The sequence below is a fragment of the Labrus bergylta genome, chromosome 3 (assembly GCF_963930695.1).
Source record: "Labrus bergylta chromosome 3, fLabBer1.1, whole genome shotgun sequence".
Taxonomy (NCBI): Eukaryota; Metazoa; Chordata; class Actinopteri; order Labriformes; family Labridae; genus Labrus; species Labrus bergylta.
The window spans coordinates 28,121,480-28,142,673 of NC_089197.1; the positions used below are offsets into that span (position 1 = coordinate 28,121,480).

The 21,194-nt window shown below is 38.6% G+C and overlaps 3 protein-coding genes across 4 annotated transcripts; all 3 read right to left on the reverse strand.

Moving 5' to 3' along the window:
* Window positions 1-186: 186 nt before the first annotated feature.
* Window positions 187-21,019, reverse strand: LOC109997947 (interferon regulatory factor 1). Its single transcript, XM_065953091.1, has 9 exons — window positions 20,470-21,019; window positions 7,523-7,944; window positions 5,847-6,357; window positions 5,642-5,741; window positions 2,648-2,827; window positions 2,376-2,537; window positions 2,228-2,280; window positions 1,605-1,695; window positions 187-1,428 (listed from the first exon to the last, which is right to left on the reverse strand). Exons 3-9 carry the CDS (start codon window positions 5,934-5,936, stop codon window positions 1,310-1,312), a joined length of 795 nt encoding a protein of 264 aa, XP_065809163.1. The 5' UTR covers window positions 5,937-6,357; window positions 7,523-7,944; window positions 20,470-21,019; the 3' UTR covers window positions 187-1,309.
* LOC109981021 (uncharacterized) lies at window positions 8,227-12,550 on the reverse strand. 2 transcript variants are annotated; one of them, XM_065953089.1, is made up of 10 exons: window positions 12,370-12,550; window positions 12,216-12,286; window positions 12,020-12,122; window positions 11,324-11,475; window positions 11,071-11,219; window positions 10,755-10,917; window positions 10,220-10,313; window positions 10,010-10,088; window positions 9,847-9,917; window positions 8,227-9,759 (listed from the first exon to the last, which is right to left on the reverse strand). In XM_065953089.1, the coding sequence occupies exons 1-10, from the start codon at window positions 12,396-12,398 to the stop codon at window positions 8,778-8,780; spliced, it is 1,893 nt and encodes a 630-aa protein (XP_065809161.1). In that variant the 5' UTR covers window positions 12,399-12,550; the 3' UTR covers window positions 8,227-8,777. The 2 variants fall into 2 exon arrangements, with proteins under 2 accessions (XP_065809161.1, XP_029134570.2); XM_029278737.2 differs by having other exon boundaries at window positions 12,014-12,122; window positions 12,370-12,548.
* On the reverse strand, window positions 16,608-18,828 carry LOC109981193 (uncharacterized). The gene is made up of 6 exons (XM_020629915.3): window positions 18,659-18,828; window positions 18,505-18,575; window positions 18,303-18,411; window positions 17,613-17,764; window positions 17,360-17,508; window positions 16,608-17,206 (listed from the first exon to the last, which is right to left on the reverse strand). The coding sequence occupies exons 1-6, from the start codon at window positions 18,685-18,687 to the stop codon at window positions 17,036-17,038; spliced, it is 681 nt and encodes a 226-aa protein (XP_020485571.1). The 5' UTR covers window positions 18,688-18,828; the 3' UTR covers window positions 16,608-17,035.
* Window positions 21,020-21,194: the final 175 nt, after the last annotated feature.

The following is a 21,194-nucleotide window of genomic DNA, read 5'->3' on the forward strand; positions in this document are numbered from 1 at the left end:
TATGAATGGATTACTCAAGGATGTGTCATTGCATGATGAAGCACTGGAGTAGGATGGTGACACTTTTCAAAGGAACAGAACCACAGTATATTTATCTTAAACACATGTTTCTCCTGCTGTAACAAGTCCAAATATCTGCACTGAGCTGGGCCTGAAAACGGCAAAGACAGATAACAGTGGTCTTCATACCATTAAAAGCTTTTTTTTATTATTATTTATCTTGTGTTTTATTTCAGATACAGTACATAGACAAACTGAAAACAGCAATATCAGAGTGTTTATAGTGGATGCTAATTTGCAACACCTGTCCCTTTAAGGCAATTATTAATCAAGTAAACATTTTTTTAAATAAGAAATGAAGTTCCATTTAAGTTGACATTTCCTCATATTAACCTCACATTCCCCATGTCTAGCTCTCTGAAGCCTTTTGAAAACAGTTTTCTACTGTCTCGTTGAAGAGATTAGATTTCAGTAGATTACTGTTCACCTGGAGGTGTGAGTGGGCTTTACTTGTGGTTGCACAACACTCGATCTACACGTGGTTTTCTTTTTATGGTAAATCATTTTTAAGGGCGGAACTTGTCACACATCATATTTTATCTGTGCTGCTGAGTGTTTTTAGCTGCTGTCAATATGTTTCTTGAAAATTATTTAAAAAATATAAACACAAAACTTTAAAAGATGATTCAAAATAAAGCCACATCATCAATGTAGTTGTTTTTTAAAATAACTGAATAGATATACCTACAACTAAAAGACTCCTGACACGGTCATGTGCATCAGTTAATTTTAAACTGTTTGAGATGTTGAACTAATCAAAAAAATACACAAAACAGACACAACCAAAACATTTAACATAGTCTAACAACAAAATGCACCAATTATCACTTAATACAGATTTTTATAAGTGTCATATTTAGAGACATTTGCATGACAGTATCAAACGCATATATATTGACAAAAAAGCACAACCGATCCTGCACTGAAGAGAAATGAGATCTGCTTACTCTGTGCACTGTGGTGTAAGCATGGTGTCACTTCAGTGAGTTTTAGCCTCTGAACCAGAATGAACCCAGGTGATGATGACAGAAGAAAAGCTTGGCTTGGAACATGATCTTCATCTCAGCATGCTCAGCAGAGAGATGACCAATGCGCTGACTGACAGAGCAATAATCTCCGTCCGCTCTCCCCTCTCTTGTTTCTCTTCTGCAGTGGTCAGCTGAGTCAGACAGACAGCAGGGCGGAACACAGCCGAAGGTTAGCGAGAAGCAAACACAGCTTTAACCAAATGTGAGCTGTTTGTGAACAGCTAGAGCATCAGTGTTTGCTGATGTATGGACCAATCAGAGAGTTCCTTGATGTAGTTTGGACCAAACAGATCACCATAGGTGTTTGTGTGCAGAGAATACGCATATTCATCCCCAGCGCCTGACGGCAAAACACATAAAGTAACACTTTAAAGACTGAAACAGACTCTACACCAATTTAACATATTACATATTTTCTGTTGGTTTACAACTTTAGCATCTGACTCACCACACATGAACAAAAGTACTTTTATTTGATGTTTCTCATGGACAAACTATATCGTCATATTGTCATACCATGCCAGTGGTCCCACAGTGTGTGTGTCCTCCATCCTTTCTGCTCCTCGATCTGGTTCCAGTGGTCACTGCTGCTTAGGTGGTCCATCAACTGCAGGAACCAGAATTAATCAGTCAGACACCTACAGAGCCCAAACTGCATCCAGAGGCGCTGCTCGTCAACAGGCAAGGGAGGCAACTGCTTGGGGCCCCAGGCCAGTAAAGGGCCCCCCCCCCCCCCCCAAGGCTGACGTCCCTAAAACCACAGCAGTAGCTCAAAATGTGCAAATCTTGCAATTACAGTAGGAAACCTCCCGAAAAGGGCCCCATATGACAGCACTCACTCTTGTTGCCCTGCTTCTAGCATCTCATGTATTATTCCTTCAGTACAATTAAACCACTCAAGGAAAATGGAGAGGAATTGTCTGTCTGGGATTGAAAGAAGAAAGAGGAAGAGAGCCGGAACGCTGGCAGACTTAATGGCGGTTGGAGGGGGCCCCCAGGGAATTCTTGCAGAGGCCACAACAGACTAGAATTGCCACTGACTGCATCCCAAGAATACGCAACTGAGTTAAAATCAGTAAAGTCAAATCCGAAAGCTGTTCAGGGGTCAGTCATTCTGCAAGTGAGAGTTTGTTTGGTACCTTGTATACAGCCTCATTTTGCTCCTGGTCCTCTGGTTTTGTCTCCCACATGCCTGCAACACAACAGTAACAACCATCGTTACAGCACAAGGCCACAAATGTGACTGTCAGAACAACAACAATTTTTTTTTGCCAACAAGTGCCTCACCGTGTGTTTGAGTGTTGGCAAAGATGTCTTCAGTAGGGGGCTCCACCTTCTGCGGTGTGTCTGGAACAGGTCTTGCTGTTGTGGGTTGCCAAGTGTGTGTGATGTGTGTATCATCACCTAAACCGGCCTGTCTTTCTCGGGGTCTGCTGAACAAACGCAGCCCTGAGAGAGAGAGAGAGAGAGAGAGAGAGAGAGAGGATGAAAGGAGGATAGTACAGTCAAATGAGGTCTGTCTGGCAGCGTGTAAGTGTATGTTTACTACGAGCTGCTACCTCTCCTGCGTCTGGGTGTGTGCGTGCTGGGCAGCATCCTGTACACTCTGTAGGCGTTGCTGCCTCTCTTCCTGCTGTGCTCCTGCAGCTCACAGATGTCGGGCAGAGAATTCAAAGCACAGCGAAAGTTGGCCTTCCATGTCTTTGGATCTGGCTTATCTTTGCCTGGGCGATACCGTCCTGAAGAGAAAAATATGTATGTGCGTATCTGTCTGTTTGTTGTTGTTCTGTGTCTTTGTTGTTCTCCCTTTTACTGTTAGTTTTCTAAGCTGGAATACCTGATGCAGGGTTTGCTCATTTGATTTACACAGTTAAGGAAACAAGTTATCACGAAACTGAAATACAGATTGAAAATCTTGAATTGAAAAACCTCAAGCTGCTGTGGCCAAGTGGCAGCTTTGTGCTATACCTGGTTGGAAAGGTAAGTTAAGTAGCTGAGTATAAATATTAGATACTTCTTGTCAATATAACTGAACTGTTTTCTTTTTCTTACCCTTTTTATCTTTATCTCTGTTGTTTCTAAAAGCCTCCCGTGGACAGGTGTTGCAAATTAGCATTTTGCTATAAACGCTAAGAGCAGTGCATCTGGAACTTGTGCATGGTTAAATGTTACAGCACCAATGTTACTGTATGTCCATGTTAAATAAACAAACAAATAAATTAATTAATTTAATTTCTAACTTACAGTAGCACCAGGCACAGAAGTAGGAATGACGGCCCTTATTACATCAAGTTAATAAGTTATTACAAGTTTACTTGTGTGTTTCTTTTTTCCTCACAGTGAGAATCATGTATTTGATGAAGACTCTTGTCCCATCATGTCCTGTCACCTATTCACACAGACCTCAGTCTAACTCTGTAACCAAATCCACGGTCGGGGGAATGGCATTGGTCTGTATTTCTTTTTTGTTTACATTAATGATGAGATATTTGTAACAACATGACAGGCCGTATAAAGGGAAACCTGCCTGCAGTAGTAGGGTCTGGTAAGAAACAGGCTGTGTTTCACCTGTAACCACATCTAACATTGATGTCACCTTTTCCTGGTGTGTTGCTGTAGGTCGCTATCGGAAGGTAAACCACAGGGGGGCAACAGCTCTGCTTAAAGAAACATTTCCGTATCTCAAAATCTAGCATATTTCAAGTCAATTAAGAAGCACTTAATAGTTTATATATCAGCATCAGCAGTTTACATAACATTAACTGTAATATATCAGCATGAAAGGTATCTGAAAAAGAAATGGGTCTGTATTCTACTTGTGCACGGGAAAGTGACTTCACCAAGTGTATGGACTCTATTCATACATAAATATTAATGCTCATTGTATTAAGCATCTCAGTGTGATTTGGATCTCAGCCAGTCTTCTGAATATAATTGCAACCTCAGTGATAAAATCATTGGAGCTTAGAAAGATCCACTACGGATCATTAACAGCAGACAAGGCCTAACAAGAAGAAAAGAAGAGCAGTTAGCAGTAGAAGCAGCAGATTTATGAACCCTTTAGGCAGTTTTAGAGCTGTTTCAAAGACCCTCTGAAATGTCAAGATATTTCACTGCTATATTTCTAATGGTTTTTATTTATTGCTACTTCATATTGGACGACATTGTAGAGACTGGTAATTTCACACAACATACACAGTGATTTCTTAAGTTATATATATGAGAAGGGCTTTCCTGTTGTACTTTCACAGGAATACGATCCCCCTTAACATTGATAGCAAGTGAACTGGAGCTTTCCCATGATGTGATGCAGCTACAGGTACAGTCACCAAGCATGACTTTCCCAACACTCAAGTGATGTGATGCTTTGTGTGTGTGTGTGTGTGCGTGTGTGTGTGTGTGTGTGTGCGTGCGTGCGTGCGTGTGTGTGTGTGTTCGTACAAATGAAGCATTGGGGGAAAGTAGTACAGGTTAAAAAATGAACCAACATTTAAGTCAACATTTGTTTTTCTGGATTGATTTCTAAATTGAGTCATTGTTGTGGGAGAGTTGCATGGACTGGTCTGTCAGAATTATTATATCACACATTGATTTGTTAAGCATTCATTGTTGGTATTAAAGCCTGCTGGACTATTTTAATCAGTTAGCGGTACACCGGGGAAAACAAGGACTGAACAACAACCTAACATTTGCTTTTAAATACTTTTACTGAGCAGGAAACAGTATATGATATGAAAAAAGGCATCCAACACTTAATAACTGAGGTGTAGGGACATTAAAACTAAAGTTACATGTTTGATCTTTTTATCCTCCGAATCTCTGTTAGTTAAAGAAATACTCATCTAACTAACATTTAAATAAAGATCATTTTTGTCATTCTTTAAGCCACCCAATAAGGATATTTTTCCTCCACTGACAGGCCCCCTTGCCAGACTTATACTGGGGACAGAGTGAGTGACAAAGACACTTGTATTAAAAAAAAAAAACTCTGCTGTTGTTGTTGAACTGCACAACCCTGTGAGTATCACAAAGAGTGACATTTTTAACATTGTAATATTTATGCTGTTGTTGTTTATAAGATAGGATAAACCAATATTGTGCCCACAATGAGAAAATATATGTATTTTACATGCACATTGGAATTGCATAATTAAGAAGGAGTTGCTCCGGTTTTTGTTTTACACAATATGAAACAATGCTAAACACACTGAAGATTCTTAAATTAGGCAAGTTGTGATGGATTTTGACACGATAAAAATAGAACATTTCCAATATGTTGTGGAGAAGCCCTCATCCAAGCAATCCATCTTTTAATAACTTGTAAAAAAGAAGAACAAAAAGGCTAGTCTATTGTTATGTTGCTCACTTTATATCAGAACCAAAGCATCAGGATGTTAGTGTAAATATAAGAACCTAACGCAAGGTGTGAAGAAGAGTTGCTGTAGCTGATAGGAAAAGATAAGTAAGTATAAAATAGATTTTTTTAAACAAAAGATTTATAGTTGACCAATCAAGACGAACAAATCACATGTATATGCATGCTAGACCCCTACCAGTGTGCATGGCCCAGCTCCTGAAGAGTGTTGCATCTCGGTCAATACTCCAGCCATGTCGAGCGGCATGCTTCCACGGGATTTGGAAGATTTGTGCTGACTAAAGAACAAAATATCATTGAAGAGATTAAAGTGTCGACATGTGTGTTCACCTGCATGAATGTATGTAGGAGTATGGGAAGAGGATGAGATGGAGGGAGTCTACCTGGTCCAGCCAGCTGACTCCTGGATACCTCCCAGACTGAATCTGCTCCTCCAGCCACGGCCTCAGCCTCTGCCTGCCCTGCTGTTGCATGCTGCAGTTTGAACTTCAGGTATGCAGGAAGGTGTTCTGTTCAGATGCTTCACAGGAGTTTCAGCAGTAAGCGTGAGTTTCTCAGGAGTTGAGATATAATCAGAGGTTCCTCCTCTGCTGAATTCTTCCAATCAAAGACTTCACAGGTATGAGTGTCCTCCTCACTACCTCAGAGGCTTCTCCAGTTACAGCAGTCTTTCAAGTCCCTCAAAGTCAAACATTGGTTGAATACATATAAAGGTGTGTTGCAATTGCTTCTGTCATCGTTCATCTTCCATTTGAGAGTCATTGATAATAAAGTGGTGATTGGTGGTCCTTCGGTTTTTTATGGGGTTGCATATTAATAAACTCGTGTTAGGCCACCAGGTGGAAGCAGAGGTAACTTTGTGCGTCATAAAGGAGCTGCTTTGCATTTAGCAACCTGCTTCAGTTATATCACTCCCAACACAAAGTCTTGTCAAGTCACACACAGAAGGACATATCTGTTAGTCTTTCCAGAGGATCTTTTACAAAGTCATATCATAAGAAGCTGTTTTGGTTTATGTTGTGTGTTTCATAAGACATGGTATAGGGACACATACATTTAATTAAATAAGGTACAACTAATTCATTTCACAAACAAGTATATTCTGTATCCACCCACCCTACGTTCTTTGAATTCACACACACCTCAGGATACTCCACAGGCTAAAACATGAGAAATATCTGACTGAACTGTTTTCTACAGAAAGATACACAGCTTATTTACCAATTCACTCAAATTCCTCTACATGTCAGAAATGAGGAAGTACTTACACAATACTGGGTAGTGTACTGGGTAGATTTGGCATATGCAGATGGACTCTGACTCAAAACAAGTCAACTCACTGCTGTCTGTGACGCTGATGGTTTTGGTCTCTATGCTTTCGCCATTTTTCCAAACTGTTGCTGTATGCGTATTGTTTATTACAAAGTAATTCATCTGGACGGAGCAACAACACTGTCCAACGTCGCACTGGCTGAAAATGCAACCCTTCTCCCTGTGGGACACAAGAAATCATAACACTTATTTTTAGCTTCTCAGACCGAGTCCCTTGGCTTTATTAATAATAAAACATATGATGTGGTCGACAACTCAAGTGAATTCACGGTTTCTGAACAATTCATATTTGTTTAGAATTAGGCCTTTGTTTAATTTCACAACCATAATAATTCAAAACGTAGGCTACTGTGTTATCTATGGGACACCGAATAAAGTTGCGCACACTACAAATAACAGCAACATTTCTACACATTTAGTCCTAAAACATTCCTAAAAAAAATGTATTCACATTAGAGAAATATTAGTCAACTTTGTTGTATTTAGTTTTTGTGAATACAAAATTAATTAAGATAATTTAATTAACAACTGGAATTGTTAAATAATATATCTAAATGTTTAATGTTGTATCTAAAAATTTTAAATTTTAAAGCTAAATTTTTAGAAATCCGAATATTTAGCTTTGATTATAAATATTTTCACTCTTAGCTGGTTGCATGGGTCAACTCATGTTAGGCCACGAGGTAGAAGCAGAGGTAACTTTAACATAAAGGAGCATTTATGCAACCTGCTTCAGTTATATCACTCCCAACACAAAGTCTTGTCAAGTCACACACAGCTTCAACAGACAGTGGAGGAAGGACATATCTGTTAGTCTTTCCAGAGGATCTTTTACAAAGTCATATCATAAGAAGCTGTTTTGGTTTATGTTGTGTGTTTCATAAGACATGGTATAGGGACACATACATTTAATTAAATAAGGTACAACTAATTCATTTCACAAACAAGCATTTTCTGTATCCACCCACCCTACGTTCTTTGAATTCACACACACCTCAGGATACTCCACAGGCTAAAACATGAGAAATATCTGATTTAACTGTTTTCTACAGAAAGATGCACGGTTACATCTTTTTTACCCATTCAAACAAATCCCTCTACCTGTTTATAAATAAATACCTCTACCTGTTTATAAACAAATACCTCTACCTGTTTATAAACAAATACCTCTACCTGAGTTTCGTTCCACAGCTACAGTCTGCTGAGCAATGCTTACGTATTTATATGGAATTGCATCACCAGTTCCAGAGAAAAGAAATGAGGAAGTAATTACACAACACTGGGTAGCAACAGCGAAGCCGATTGGCTGGTGAAAGAAACAGCATTTCATCAATTCTCATGTATTTTCTTCACAACGCCAACTATTAATGACCACATTTGGTGTAGGAATGGCTGTGACTTCATATAGTCAAACAGTGTCTCAGCTTCATGCAACATTTAAGGAGTTTTACTTTAAACTTTTATATACAAACATAACAGGCAGTTATACACAGTGGCAAAGCGGTATTCAATTTAACAATTTAAATGTATTTAAAATTCAAAGATGTGCAGCTGATTCTTTAAATCAGCGTAGCAGGAAAAACATGTACAACCTTTAAAACAGACTGATTGAGTTGAGAGAAGTATGTCAACTAAAAATCTGTTCATAAACTGATGATGTCATGGAAATGTAAAAAAATGCTGATGATGAGAATAAAAATAAACTATACCATAAGTTGTGTATTTATATGACAACAGTGAAAACTCATTGTGACGAGAAAGATCCTGATCCTGATGAGATTATGAACAGCTTCTTGAAAGACCTTGAGTTGAGGTCTCTTTGTCTTCGACTGTTTTCAAGTTCAATCAAGCGGAAACCAGAGTGATGCTAAAGATGTGAACAACATTCACAGTGTTGCCACTCCCTTTCATGCTTTACATTGCCGAAAAATGTTTGATACTCAAACAAAAATAAATACATTTTGTGGGCATAAAATGTAGCTCTAAACACAGTGATAGCCGCTGTCTGTGATGACTGGTGAGAACTGGTCAGCTGAGCTCAGGGACAGAAAAGGTCTCTGCAGCTCAGACAGACACCGGCCATTGGAAGTGGGACACGCTACAACTGGGTTTAAGAGTGTTTGAGGCATCGTTATGAAGAATTCTTGTGGCTGTTTGGCCAAATGTTTCTCGTTTTCATCACTCCTCTTCTCTGAAAGCAAAATACACGGCTGCTCCACTAGATTTTGAAACGGCTGATAGTCGCAATCCACTGGAGGAAAGCTCTGGGAGCCTGCAGGCATGGAGCCGTAGCAGGGATTTTCATCACATACAGTGACCTGTTCAGGGTTTTCATTTTCCAAGATCTCACATGCAGCTTTAACTCTGGAACCAGGATCACACGACGCAGCTGTATCCCTTCCACTAGAGAAGGCGGATGAACCGGAGTCTTCAGCGGATGAAAATCTCCCAGAATCTGCATTGCAAGGCTGATATGACATGTCTGGGGGCAACAAGGACGAAACCTCTGGAGTTAAGTTGATGAGTGGACATGCTGGTGCCTGTTGGTAAGAGATCACAGTGATACCCTCACTAGGACAGTATGCAGATTCACAGAACATTTCATTCTGTTTCGGGACATCAGAGATGTCCGTCTTAATCTGAGCAGGACAGTTGGGAATGAGGAGGGAGTAGGTTTGATTAAGAAATGCAGACGATCCTGAGCTCCCGTCTTCAGCTCTGACATCACAGGGGCTGTGTGGATCACACAGCAGACCGCTGTTTGTGTTAGAGTCTGTAAGAAGGCTGGTGGTCATAGGTGATATTGGGCAGATGTTGGCGAAAGTTTTCCTGAGGGCATCCTGGACTTCGGCTATGATGTCAGCTGGTTCTGTGTTAGCGTAGCTGAGACAAGAGGAGCCAGTGCTGATTCCACTACTTTGCTGATTGCTGCCACTGCTAAAGTCCTTCAGTGAATCCTTTAACCTAAATACAAAAAAATGTGTTTCTTCAAACTTCCATTACAATGACATGGAAATCCTTTACAAAAAACGTTGTTTTGTTGTTGCTTACCACGTTTTGCTGTCATCTGAGAAAGGCTCAACACAGACAGAGGAGATGATGGGCCGCACAGGCTTCAAGACCTGACACAAAGACGGTAAGAGGTTAAATAACAACCTATGCTGCAGGTTTCTGATTTCTGGACAACATCAAGTTTATGTCACATTAGACTCACCTCTTGCTCGCTTGAATGCATATCAAGAAGTTTCGGATTCGGACATTTGGCAACTGTGTCCAACCACTTATTTTTGAGCCTGGAAACAAAAGCAGAAATCAATGACGACAATTTCACAACATCAACCTTGACTTAGAGTTAGGATAAAAGCCTTACATATAGTTCACTTACACAGAACAAGAAGAAATAACTTTTATTGGCATGACTTACTTTGCATAACAGCCATATATAACTCCACTGATGAGGACTGCAGCCACACTGAGCCCGATGACGATGGCCAAAAACAGAGTATTTGAGGACACAGCTGTGAGGAAACATGTAGAAGGTTAGTTTAGTTTTGCAACAAATAAGAAACAGTAGAGTGACCCAAAGAAAGGCTACATCAAATGACTACACCCTGTATTCAACATCTATACCCTCACCAAAAGGAATTACTAAAAAAACATTTAAGACGGTTTTCCTGAAATAAGATGAACAGACCGGGACAATGGTTCAGTTACAAATACAGTGGGTGAGGAGGGAGGTTTTTAGGATACCGGAAAGAGTGTGCCCATAATAGTGAAGCAAGACAGGAGATGATAGAGAGGAGAGTCCACTTTAGCTAATAGATTATATGAGTTTAGAGGCCTATCAGACAATAAAACATGTGCATGTGTTTGGGAAATAAGTGGCACATCCTCGCTATGATTCAAACAAATATGCAGAGTAGAATGCTAATAATAGAAGAGGTAAAGAATTCACTCACGGGTTGTAAATTCCCACTCATTACTACTGTCACTGTATTTTCCGCTCCAATCGATGAAGCTTTTCACACTGACCACATAAGTTGTGCTTGAGTTCAAGAGTCGGCCTTGAATTTCATAGTAGTTCCTTCCACCATCAGCAGTTTGGTTGACCTTTACAGAAACCTAGGAAGGAGAAACATGAATGAAAAAGGAGAGTCATGGCACTCATAGTTTATTTTACCTAGCAGTAACTGGACATAAAAAGAAAGGTCTATGTCTAAATCTGCAAGAATGAATAGTTTCAGTGTTAGACAGAGCACAATACTATTCTCCTACCTTATCTGTGCATCCTTTTTCATAGTAAGTCACTTCAGCAGTCAGGCTCTTAGTTAAATAGCTCTCCTGCTCCGTGTTTGTCAACCACACAACTTGATAGTTCCCGTTGGATTCATCAACTGAAATTATTGTTGGGGTTTTTGGCTTTACTGCAGAGAAGCAGAAAATAAAAAGGTAAATTAAATACACTGTGACTGTTCAGTCTAATTCTGGCATATGCAGATGGACTCTGACTCAAAACAAGTCAACTCACTGCTGTCTGTGACGCTGATGGTTTTGGTCTCTATGCTTTCGCCATTTTTCCAAACTGTTGCTGTATGCTTATTGTTTATTACAAAGTAATTCATCTGGACGGAGCAACAACACTGTCCAACGTCGCACTGGCTGAAAATGCAACCCTTCTCCCTGTGGGACACAAGAAATCATAACACTTATTTTTAGCTTCTCAGACCGAGTCCCTTGGCTTTATTAATAATAAAACATATGATGTGGTCGACAACTCAAGTGAATTCACGGTTTCTGAACAATTTATATATATTTTTTAGAATTAAGCCTTTGTTTAATTTCACAACCATAATAATTCAAAACGTAGGCTACTGTGTTATCTATGGGACACCGAATAAAGTTGCGCACACTACAAATAACAGCAACATTTCTACACATTTAGTCCTAAAACATTCCTAAAAAAAAATGTATTCACATTAGAGAAATATTAGTCAACTTTGTTGTATTTAGTTTTTTTGAATATAAATTTAAGATAATTTCATTCACAACTGGAATTGTTAAATAATATATCTAAATGTTTAATGTTGTTTGTGGTCGACAACTCAAGTGAATTCACGGTTTCTGAACAATTCAGAAGGCTAATCCAAAACGTAGGCCTACTATTTTAACTCTGGTATCCACACGCTTTGAATTGAAAAATATAAAAACAACAACTCACCCGTACCACTTGTCCCACTTTAGAGTCATATTGTATTCAGTACAGTTTTCCCCTCCAAAGCTGCAAAACATAAACTCCTCGAAGTCGTTGGTACAGTCAAGACTTTGGCCTACAGGAAACAGAATTTACAGATGAGATGGATTTGGACATGATTTATTGCATTTATTGATTTCAAAGCTGTCTACGTGTCCACTGTACGTACCATGAAGAGATATTACAGTCGCAATATTTCCTAAAATCAGCAGGACAAAAGTGTTCCGAACGCCAACTCGACTGAAAGCAGAAAAACAACAAGTTAAAGGCTACTTCAATATTTACAATTATGGTCCCACGATATCCAGGATTACCAAGATTACCTTTTTAATCCCATGGTGAAACGATTCATTTGCCTTAGGTCCTTCGAAAACTAAAATCCAGCTCAGTCCTCTTGACCCATTGTGTGTGAAAGTGAAGCTAGAATTCACTGCGTCCTCAGAGTCTCTCTTCCTGATATGGGAAGCTCACGTTTACTGGAAATGTCGCTCCACTAACTCCGAAGAAGAAGAAGAGGGCGTTTCAGTCCCAGCACAGAGCACAATACAAAGAGACTTTAGCCGACGACAGCTTTTATTGAAATAATAATGATGCATTTTATTTAGACACTTTACAATAGTTAAAAACAGAAAGAACAGCACAGTAAGGACAGACTAATAGACATTGCAACATTACACACAAATCATAAAGACAACAACAATAAAGGAACAGAAAATACATCACAATCATACATTAAAAGCTTGTTTAAAGAGGTGAGTTTTGAGAAGTGATTTGAAAGTAAAATGTTATAGGAGGCAGCTCTACGCTTTCCTATATCTACCATTTTTTTATTCTAAATCTTTTTGAAGGCATCATATATCCAGCTCTATGCGGTCTATTGTTTAGTGAAATTGGATTGTCCGGGTTCATTAATCCATAGGCAATATTTGGTTTTACATCGATACAATTAAGTATTTTTAACAGCGTAAATAAACAAAATGTTAAAGAGGTGAAGATGTGCTTTACAGCCCATCATAACTTAGCTGTAGCCTACTCATCTTAAGATGGCAGGTGTGTCAGTTGAACTCACTGTTTTCTTCTGAGTCTGAAAAACACTTCAGGGAAAATGCTTTAACCTGCAAGCAAGATGAAAATTGTTTTCATTCTGTCCCAGCAACTCTTGGAGACGCATTTTACGTATTTTTTACGTAAAGGTAAGTTTTTTGTAGTTTGATTTTACCTTGATTACTTTCATTGTAACTTGGGTTTTGTTACATTCAAGTCAGCCTGACACGCTATGATATGCTTCCAAACACACACTGAATCCAATTACCTGGAGCCTTGACTTCATGCACAGCATAATTCAAGACTTCACCCAGTGTTCAGTGTAGGAGTCACTCTCAAATACAAATTCACAGTGCTGTGTTGGGTTTCTTACAAGGATCAATAAAAATAAGCATTTTGGCTCCTACACTCCTGAAAGACACTGCAGTTTTCCTGTAGCTGTAGGTGTCTGGCAGCACAGCTCTGTAAAGTCAAACATTCACTGAATTTATATAAAGGTGTGTTGCAATTACTTCTGTCATCGTTCATCTTCCATTTGAGAGTCATTGATAATAAAATGGTGATTGGTGGTCCTTCGGTTTTTTATGGGGTTGCATATTAATAAACTCGTGTTAGGCCACCAGGTGGAAGCAGAGGTAACTTTGTGCGTCATACAGGAGCTGCTTTGCATTTAGCAACCTGCTTCAGTTATATCACTCCCAACACAAAGTCTTGTCAAGTCACACACAGCTTCAACAGACAGTGGAGGAAGGACATATCTGTTAGTCTTTCCAGAGGATCTTTTACAAAGTCATATCATAAGAAGCTGTTTTGGTTTATGTTGTGTGTTTCATAAGACATGGTATAGGGACACATACATTTAATTAAATAAGGTACAACTAATTCATTTCACAAACAAGCATTTTCTGTATCCACCCACCCTACGTTCTTTGAATTCACACACACCTCAGGATACTCCACAGGCTAAAACATGAGAAATATCTGACTGAACTGTTTTCTACAGAAAGATACACAGCTTATTTACCAATTCACTCAAATTCCTCTACATGTCAGAAATGAGGAAGTACTTACACAATACTGGGTAGTGTACTGGGTAGATACTAATTCTGGCCCATAGGTTTGATTAAGAAATGCAGACGATCCTGAGCTCCCGTCTTCAGCTCTGACATCACAGGGGCTGTGTGGACCACACAGCAGACCGTTGTTTGTGTTAGAGTCTGTAAGAAGGCTGGTGGTCATAGGTGATATTAGGCAGATGTTGGCGAAAGTTTTCCTGAGGGCATCCTGGACTTCGGCTATGATGTCAGCTGGTTCTGTGTTAGCGTAGCTGAGACAAGAGGAGCCAGTGCTGATTCCACTACTTTGCTGATTGCTGCCACTGCTAAAGTCCTTCAGTGAATCCTTTAACCTAAATACAAAAAAATGTGTTTCTTCAAACCCTATGGTCCAAACCTAGTGCATTTAATGCACAGACAGGCGCATCTCACCCGTGGGTGTTGTGGCACCCATACTTTCACTGAAATGTGCACTTTTTACTAGTGGAGTCATTAAAAGAAAACTTATCACTTTACGATGTAGCAGAAGTCCCCTTTGCAGTTTTTCTAAATAAAAGCACATTTTATGTGAAGACCGGAAATAAAGAGACTGAGGCGTAGGGCAATAAGAAAAGCAAAATAATGGCATCACAAAGAACCGTTTTGAATCTGGTTTCTAGAGCTGACTGGGTTACTCACAATGGATGTTCATAAAGTTAGTGTCTAATTATCTTTTGTAACTTTGTCTTGTTATATGATGTTTCAGCTAAACTTAGTTATTGGACATAAAATGAAACAGAATTGTGTTGATTTCCTAGAGGGTGGTAATATACTAGCACTAGAACACACACACTTTTAAGATCACTGCTCCACCCCTGTGCACAGAGTCTATGCACACACAGAAATCAGCACAGTATCCTCCCAGTCAACAGCCAAATAGAAAATGTATTCTCTCCACCTATTTTAAACCAAACTATATGTTCTTTTGAACAGACAAAATTCACAGCATAATGTGGTCACACACATACGCACAAACAGACAGAAAGAGAAGTTCACACTCCAATCAGCCGGCAGTTCTAAACTTTATCAGGAATTTTTCTGTTCTTTTCTCGAATCTTGCTACCTGAATGGGCACAGACTATCCTCGCTGGTCTCTCCACTTCTTAAAAACAGATACTATATACACTTATGCTATGTATAAACGTCCTTTATTACAAACATCCTCTGAGGGGCTCATAGATTTTTATCAAATTGAATATATAAAGTCCCCTGAAACAAAGGGCTCATAGGTTTTTAACACTGATGAAGATCAGATAAGTAAAAGTCCTCTGAAACAAAGGCTCATATTTTTTATCACTGATGAAGCAAAAATGTCCCCTCTTATAAGTTACTAAATCGCCTTTTAACCAATCACCTGCTATATATGCCTATTTATTAATACATCTATTCTATTTATCAATCACACATATACAAGAACATTTCCGGATCAAATACACATCTTCACACCACACAGACCTCTCAAAACCATCCAAATCACAACACAAGAGACAAGACAGAGACAGAGACAGAGACAGAGACAGAGACAGAGACAGAGACAGAGACAGAGACAGAGACCATCCAGCAGCCACACACATTCCAAGAACAGCCGCCCCTCAGCGAGCACACACACATTTCAGTTCAGATTTTGAAGTCGACTCATTTATAATTTTCCTCTATCAAATTTTTACTTCTGTCAAACTTTTAACAAATTGTCTTTTAACAAATTACTTCACACTGCATGCTTCAATGCACACTTTTTCCTTTACTCAGCACTTTTTTTCCACTTTTCTCAAAACTCTTATCTTTATTCCTTATCTTCACTTTTCATCTTTTTACTTCTCATCTTTACACTTCTCATCTTTATTTCTTCTCTTTTATTTACCTACATTATACGTTTATCATCTATCCAAATACCCTGGCCAGGGATCCCCTTTGTTTTATTTTTACTCAAATTTGACTACTTCTTAAAGCCAACTTTCACTTCAGTGTCTAATTTACACATGACTTACTGTTAAGAGGATACGGGCCCTGTCCTTGTGTTTAGCTAACTGGTCTCGTTACTAGTTGCGCTTATGCTATCATTACCTTTCAACTTTTTATCTCTTCTTCTCTTATTTATCTCTTCTTTATTTTATTCCCCTTTATTTTATTTACTTTTTAACTCAATAAACCCCAATTTAGACGGAGAATTACTCCAACATCAACACATCATTGCACTTCAGTTCTTTGACAGTGCGGCCAAAATTGCCGATAGACGACAGAAACAGTTCCGCAATATGTGCAGAAAAAAGAAAGAAAACACTTACGAAGTGATGGAAATAATAAACAAGCTGTGGTCCCCTGCAGAAGGCCCCAACTGATCCTGTTCCGTGACGCCAAAATTGATGTGGATTTCCTTGTTGTTGATATGTTTGATGATGAAGAAATTCGCCGTTGAGACTGACTTGCTTTCAAAGAGTATAATTTTATTTAAGCAAGAAACAGAATCACTGGTCACGTCTGACCAGGAGGATCAAGAAGCCAATAATGATCTCTCTCGAACACACAGAGACAATTGCTTATATGCATCCAAACATCCGCTTTTCGTCATGGGTCATAAAACATCACGTTACACAACCACATGTGGCAATACTCCTATACAATACCTCAATTTAAACATTCCACCTGAGGGGACTCCTAAATCTCCTTCAGATACTATCACAAGACGCACCCGTTGTAAACTTATATTATCTCTGTCCTAGTTACATCAGACACTTCAAGGCCTATCAGACAATAAAACATGTGCATGTGTTCGGGAAATAAGTGGCACATCCTCGCTATGATTCAAACAAATATGCAGAGTAGAATGCTAATAATAGAAGAGGTAAAGAATTCACTCACGGGTTGTAAATTCCCACTCATTACTACTGTCACTGTATTTTCCGCTCCAATCGATGAAGCTTTTCACACTGACCACATAAGTTGTGCTTGAGTTCAAGAGTCGGCCTTGAATTTCATAGTAGTTCCTTCCACCATCAGCAGTTTGGTTGACCTTTACAGAAACCTAGGAAGGAGAAACATGAATGAAAAAGGAGAGTCATGGCACTCATAGTTTATTTTACCTAGCAGTAACTGGACATAAAAAGAAAGGTCTATGTCTAAATCTGCAAGAATGAATAGTTTCAGTGTTAGACAGAGCACAATACTATTCTCCTACCTTATCTGTGCATCCTTTTTCATAGTAAGTCACTTCAGCAGTCAGGTGCTGAGTGAAACTTCTCTCCTGCTCCGTGTTTGTCAACCACACAACTTGATAGTTCCCGTTGGATTCATCAACTGAAATTATTGTTGGGGTTTTTGGCTTTACTGCAGAGAAGCAGAAAATAAAAAGGTAAATTAAATACACTGTGACTGTTCAGTCTAATTCTGGCATATGCAGATGGACTCTGACTCAAAACAAGTCAACTCACTGCTGTCTGTGACGCTGATGGTTTTGGTCTCTATGCTTTCGCCATTTTTCCAAACTGTTGCTGTATGCTTATTGTTTATTACAAAGTAATCCATCTGGACGGAGCAACAACACTGTCCAACGTCGCACTGGCTGAAAATGCAACCCTTCTCCCTGTGGGACACAAGAAATCATAACACTTATTTTTAGCTTCTCAGACCGAGTCCCTTGGCTTTATTAACAATAAAACATATGATGTGGTCGACAACTCAAGTGAATTCACGGTTTCTGAACAATTTATATATATTTTTTAGAATTAAGCCTTTGTTTAATTTCACAACCATAATAATTCAAAACGTAGGCTACTGTGTTATCTATGGGACACCGAATAAAGTTGCGCACACTACAAATAACAGCAACATTTCTACACATTTAGTCCTAAAACATTCCTAAAAAAAAATGTATTCACATTAGAGAAATATTAGTCAACTTTGTTGTATTTAGTTTTTTTGAATATAAATTTAAGATAATTTCATTCACAACTGGAATTGTTAAATAATATATCTAAATGTTTAATGTTGTTTGTGGTCGACAACTCAAGTGAATTCACGGTTTCTGAACAATTCAGAAGGCTAATCCAAAACGTAGGCCTACTATTTTAACTCTGGTATCCACACGCTTTGAATTGAAAAATATAAAAACAACAACTCACCCGTACCACTTGTCCCACTTTAGAGTCATATTGTATTCAGTACAGTTTTCCCCTCCAAAGCTGCAAAACATAAACTCCTCGAAGTCGTTGGTACAGTCAAGACTTTGGCCTACAGGAAACAGAATTTACAGATGAGATGGATTTGGACATGATTTATTGCATTTATTGATTTCAAAGCTGTCTACGTGTCCACTGTACGTACCATGAAGAGATATTACAGTCGCAATATTTCCTAAAATCAGCAGGACAAAAGTGTTCCGAACGCCAACTCGACTGAAAGCAGAAAAACAACAAGTTAAAGGCTACTTCAATATTTACAATTATGGTCCCACGATATCCAGGATTACCAAGATTACCTTTTTAATCCCATGGTGAAACGATTCATTTGCCTTAGGTCCTTCGAAAACTAAAATCCAGCTCAGTCCTCTTGACCCATTGTGTGTGAAAGTGAAGCTAGAATTCACTGCGTCCTCAGAGTCTCTCTTCCTGATATGGGAAGCTCACGTTTACTGGAAATGTCGCTCCACTAACTCCGAAGAAGAAGAAGAGGGCGTTTCAGTCCCAGCACAGAGCACAATACAAAGAGACTTTAGCCGACGACAGCTTTTATTGAAATAATAATAATAATGATGCATTTTATTTAGACACTTTACAATAGTTAAAAACAGAAAGAACAGCACAGTAAGGACAGACTAATAGACATTGCAACATTACACACAAATCATAAAGACAACAACAATAAAGGAACAGAAAATACATCACAATCATACATTAAAAGCTTGTTTAAAGAGGTGAGTTTTGAGAAGTGATTTGAAAGTAAAATGTTATAGGAGGCAGCTCTACGCTTTCCTATATCTACCATTTTTTTATTCTAAATCTTTTTGAAGGCATCATATATCCAGCTCTATGCGGTCTATTGTTTAGTGAAATTGGATTGTCCGGGTTCATTAATCCATAGGCAATATTTGGTTTTACATCGATACAATTAAGTATTTTTAACAGCGTAAATAAACAAAATGTTAAAGAGGTGAAGATGTGCTTTACAGCCCATCATAACTTAGCTGTAGCCTACTCATCTTAAGATGGCAGGTGTGTCAGTTGAACTCACTGTTTTCTTCTGAGTCTGACAAACACTTCAGGGAAAATGCTTTAACCTGCAAGCAAGATGAAAATTGTTTTCATTCTGTCCCAGCAACTCTTGGAGACGCATTTTACGTATTTTACGTATTTTACGTAAAGGTAAGTTTTTTGTAGTTTGATTTTACCTTGATTACTTTCATTGTAACTTGGGGTTTGTTACATTCAAGTCAGCCTGACACGCTGACATAGTACTGACACGGTCAAAAAACGATATGCTTCCAAACACACACTGAATCCAATTACCTGGAGCCTTGACTTCATGCACAGCATAATTCAAGACTTCACCCAGTGTTCAGTGTAGGAGTCACTCTCAAATACAAATTCACAGTGCTGTGTTGGGTTTCTTACAAGGATCAATAAAAATAAGCATTTTGGCTCCTACACTCCTGAAAGACACTGCAGTTTTCCTGTAGCTGTAGGTGTCTGGCAGCACAGCTCTGTAAAGTCAAACATTCACTGAATTTATATAAAGGTGTGTTGCAATTACTTCTGTCATCGTTCATCTTCCATTTGAGAGTCATTGATAATAAAGTGGTGATTGCTGATCCTTCGTTTTTTTATGGGGTTGCATATTAATAAACTCGTGTTAGGCCACCAGGTGGAAGCAGAGGTAACTTTGTGCGTCATAAAGGAGCTGCTTTGCATTTAGCAACCTGCTTCAGTTATATCACTCCCAACACAAAGTCTTGTCAAGTCACACACAGCTTCAACAGACAGTGGAGGAAGGACATATCTGTTAGTCTTTCCAGAGGACCTTTTACAAAGTCATATCATAAGAAGCTGTTTTGGTTTATGTTGTGTGTTTCATAAGACATGGTATAGGGACACATACATTTAATTAAATAAGGTACAACTAATTCATTTCACAAACAAGTATATTCTGTATCCACCCACCCTACGTTCTTTGAATTCACACACACCTCAGGATACTCCACAGGCTAAAACATGAGAAATATCTGATTTAACTGTTTTCTACAGAAAGATGCACGGTTACATCTTTTTTACCCATTCAAACAAATCCCTCTACCTGTTTATAAACAAATACCTCTACCTGTTTATAAACAAATACCTCTACCTGTTTATAAACAAATACCTCTACCTGAGTTTCGTTCCACAGCTACAGTCTGCTGAGCAATGCTTACGTATTTATATGGAATTGCATCACCAGTTCCAGAGAAAAGAAATGAGGAAGTAATTACACAACACTGGGTAGCAACAGCGAAGCCGATTGGCTGGTGAAAGAAACAGCATTTCATCAATTCTCATGTATTTTCTTCACAAGGCCAACTATTAATGACCACATTTGGTGCAGGAATGGCTGTGACTTCATATACTCAAACAGTGTCTCAGCTTCATGCAACATTTAAGGAGTTTTACTTTAAACTTTTATATACAAACATAACAGGCAGTTATACACAGTGGCAAAGCGGTATTCAATTTAACAATTTAAATGTATTTAAAATTCAAAGATGTGCAGCTGATTCTTTAAATCAGCGTAGCAGGAAAAACATGTACAACCTTTAAAACAGACTGATTGAGTTGAGAGAAGTATGTCAACTAAAAATCTGTTCATAAATTGATGAAAAAAATCTGTAATTAGACCTGAATATAAAAAATAAAAAAGTGTTGAACTTCTGAAGTTGTGAAAAGAGAACATTTTAAGTCAAAGTGAAATAATCAATAGAATAAATAGAAATACGTTTTCTACATTCTAATCCCATGTAAACTAATTAAAAATCTAGTATCTTCTCA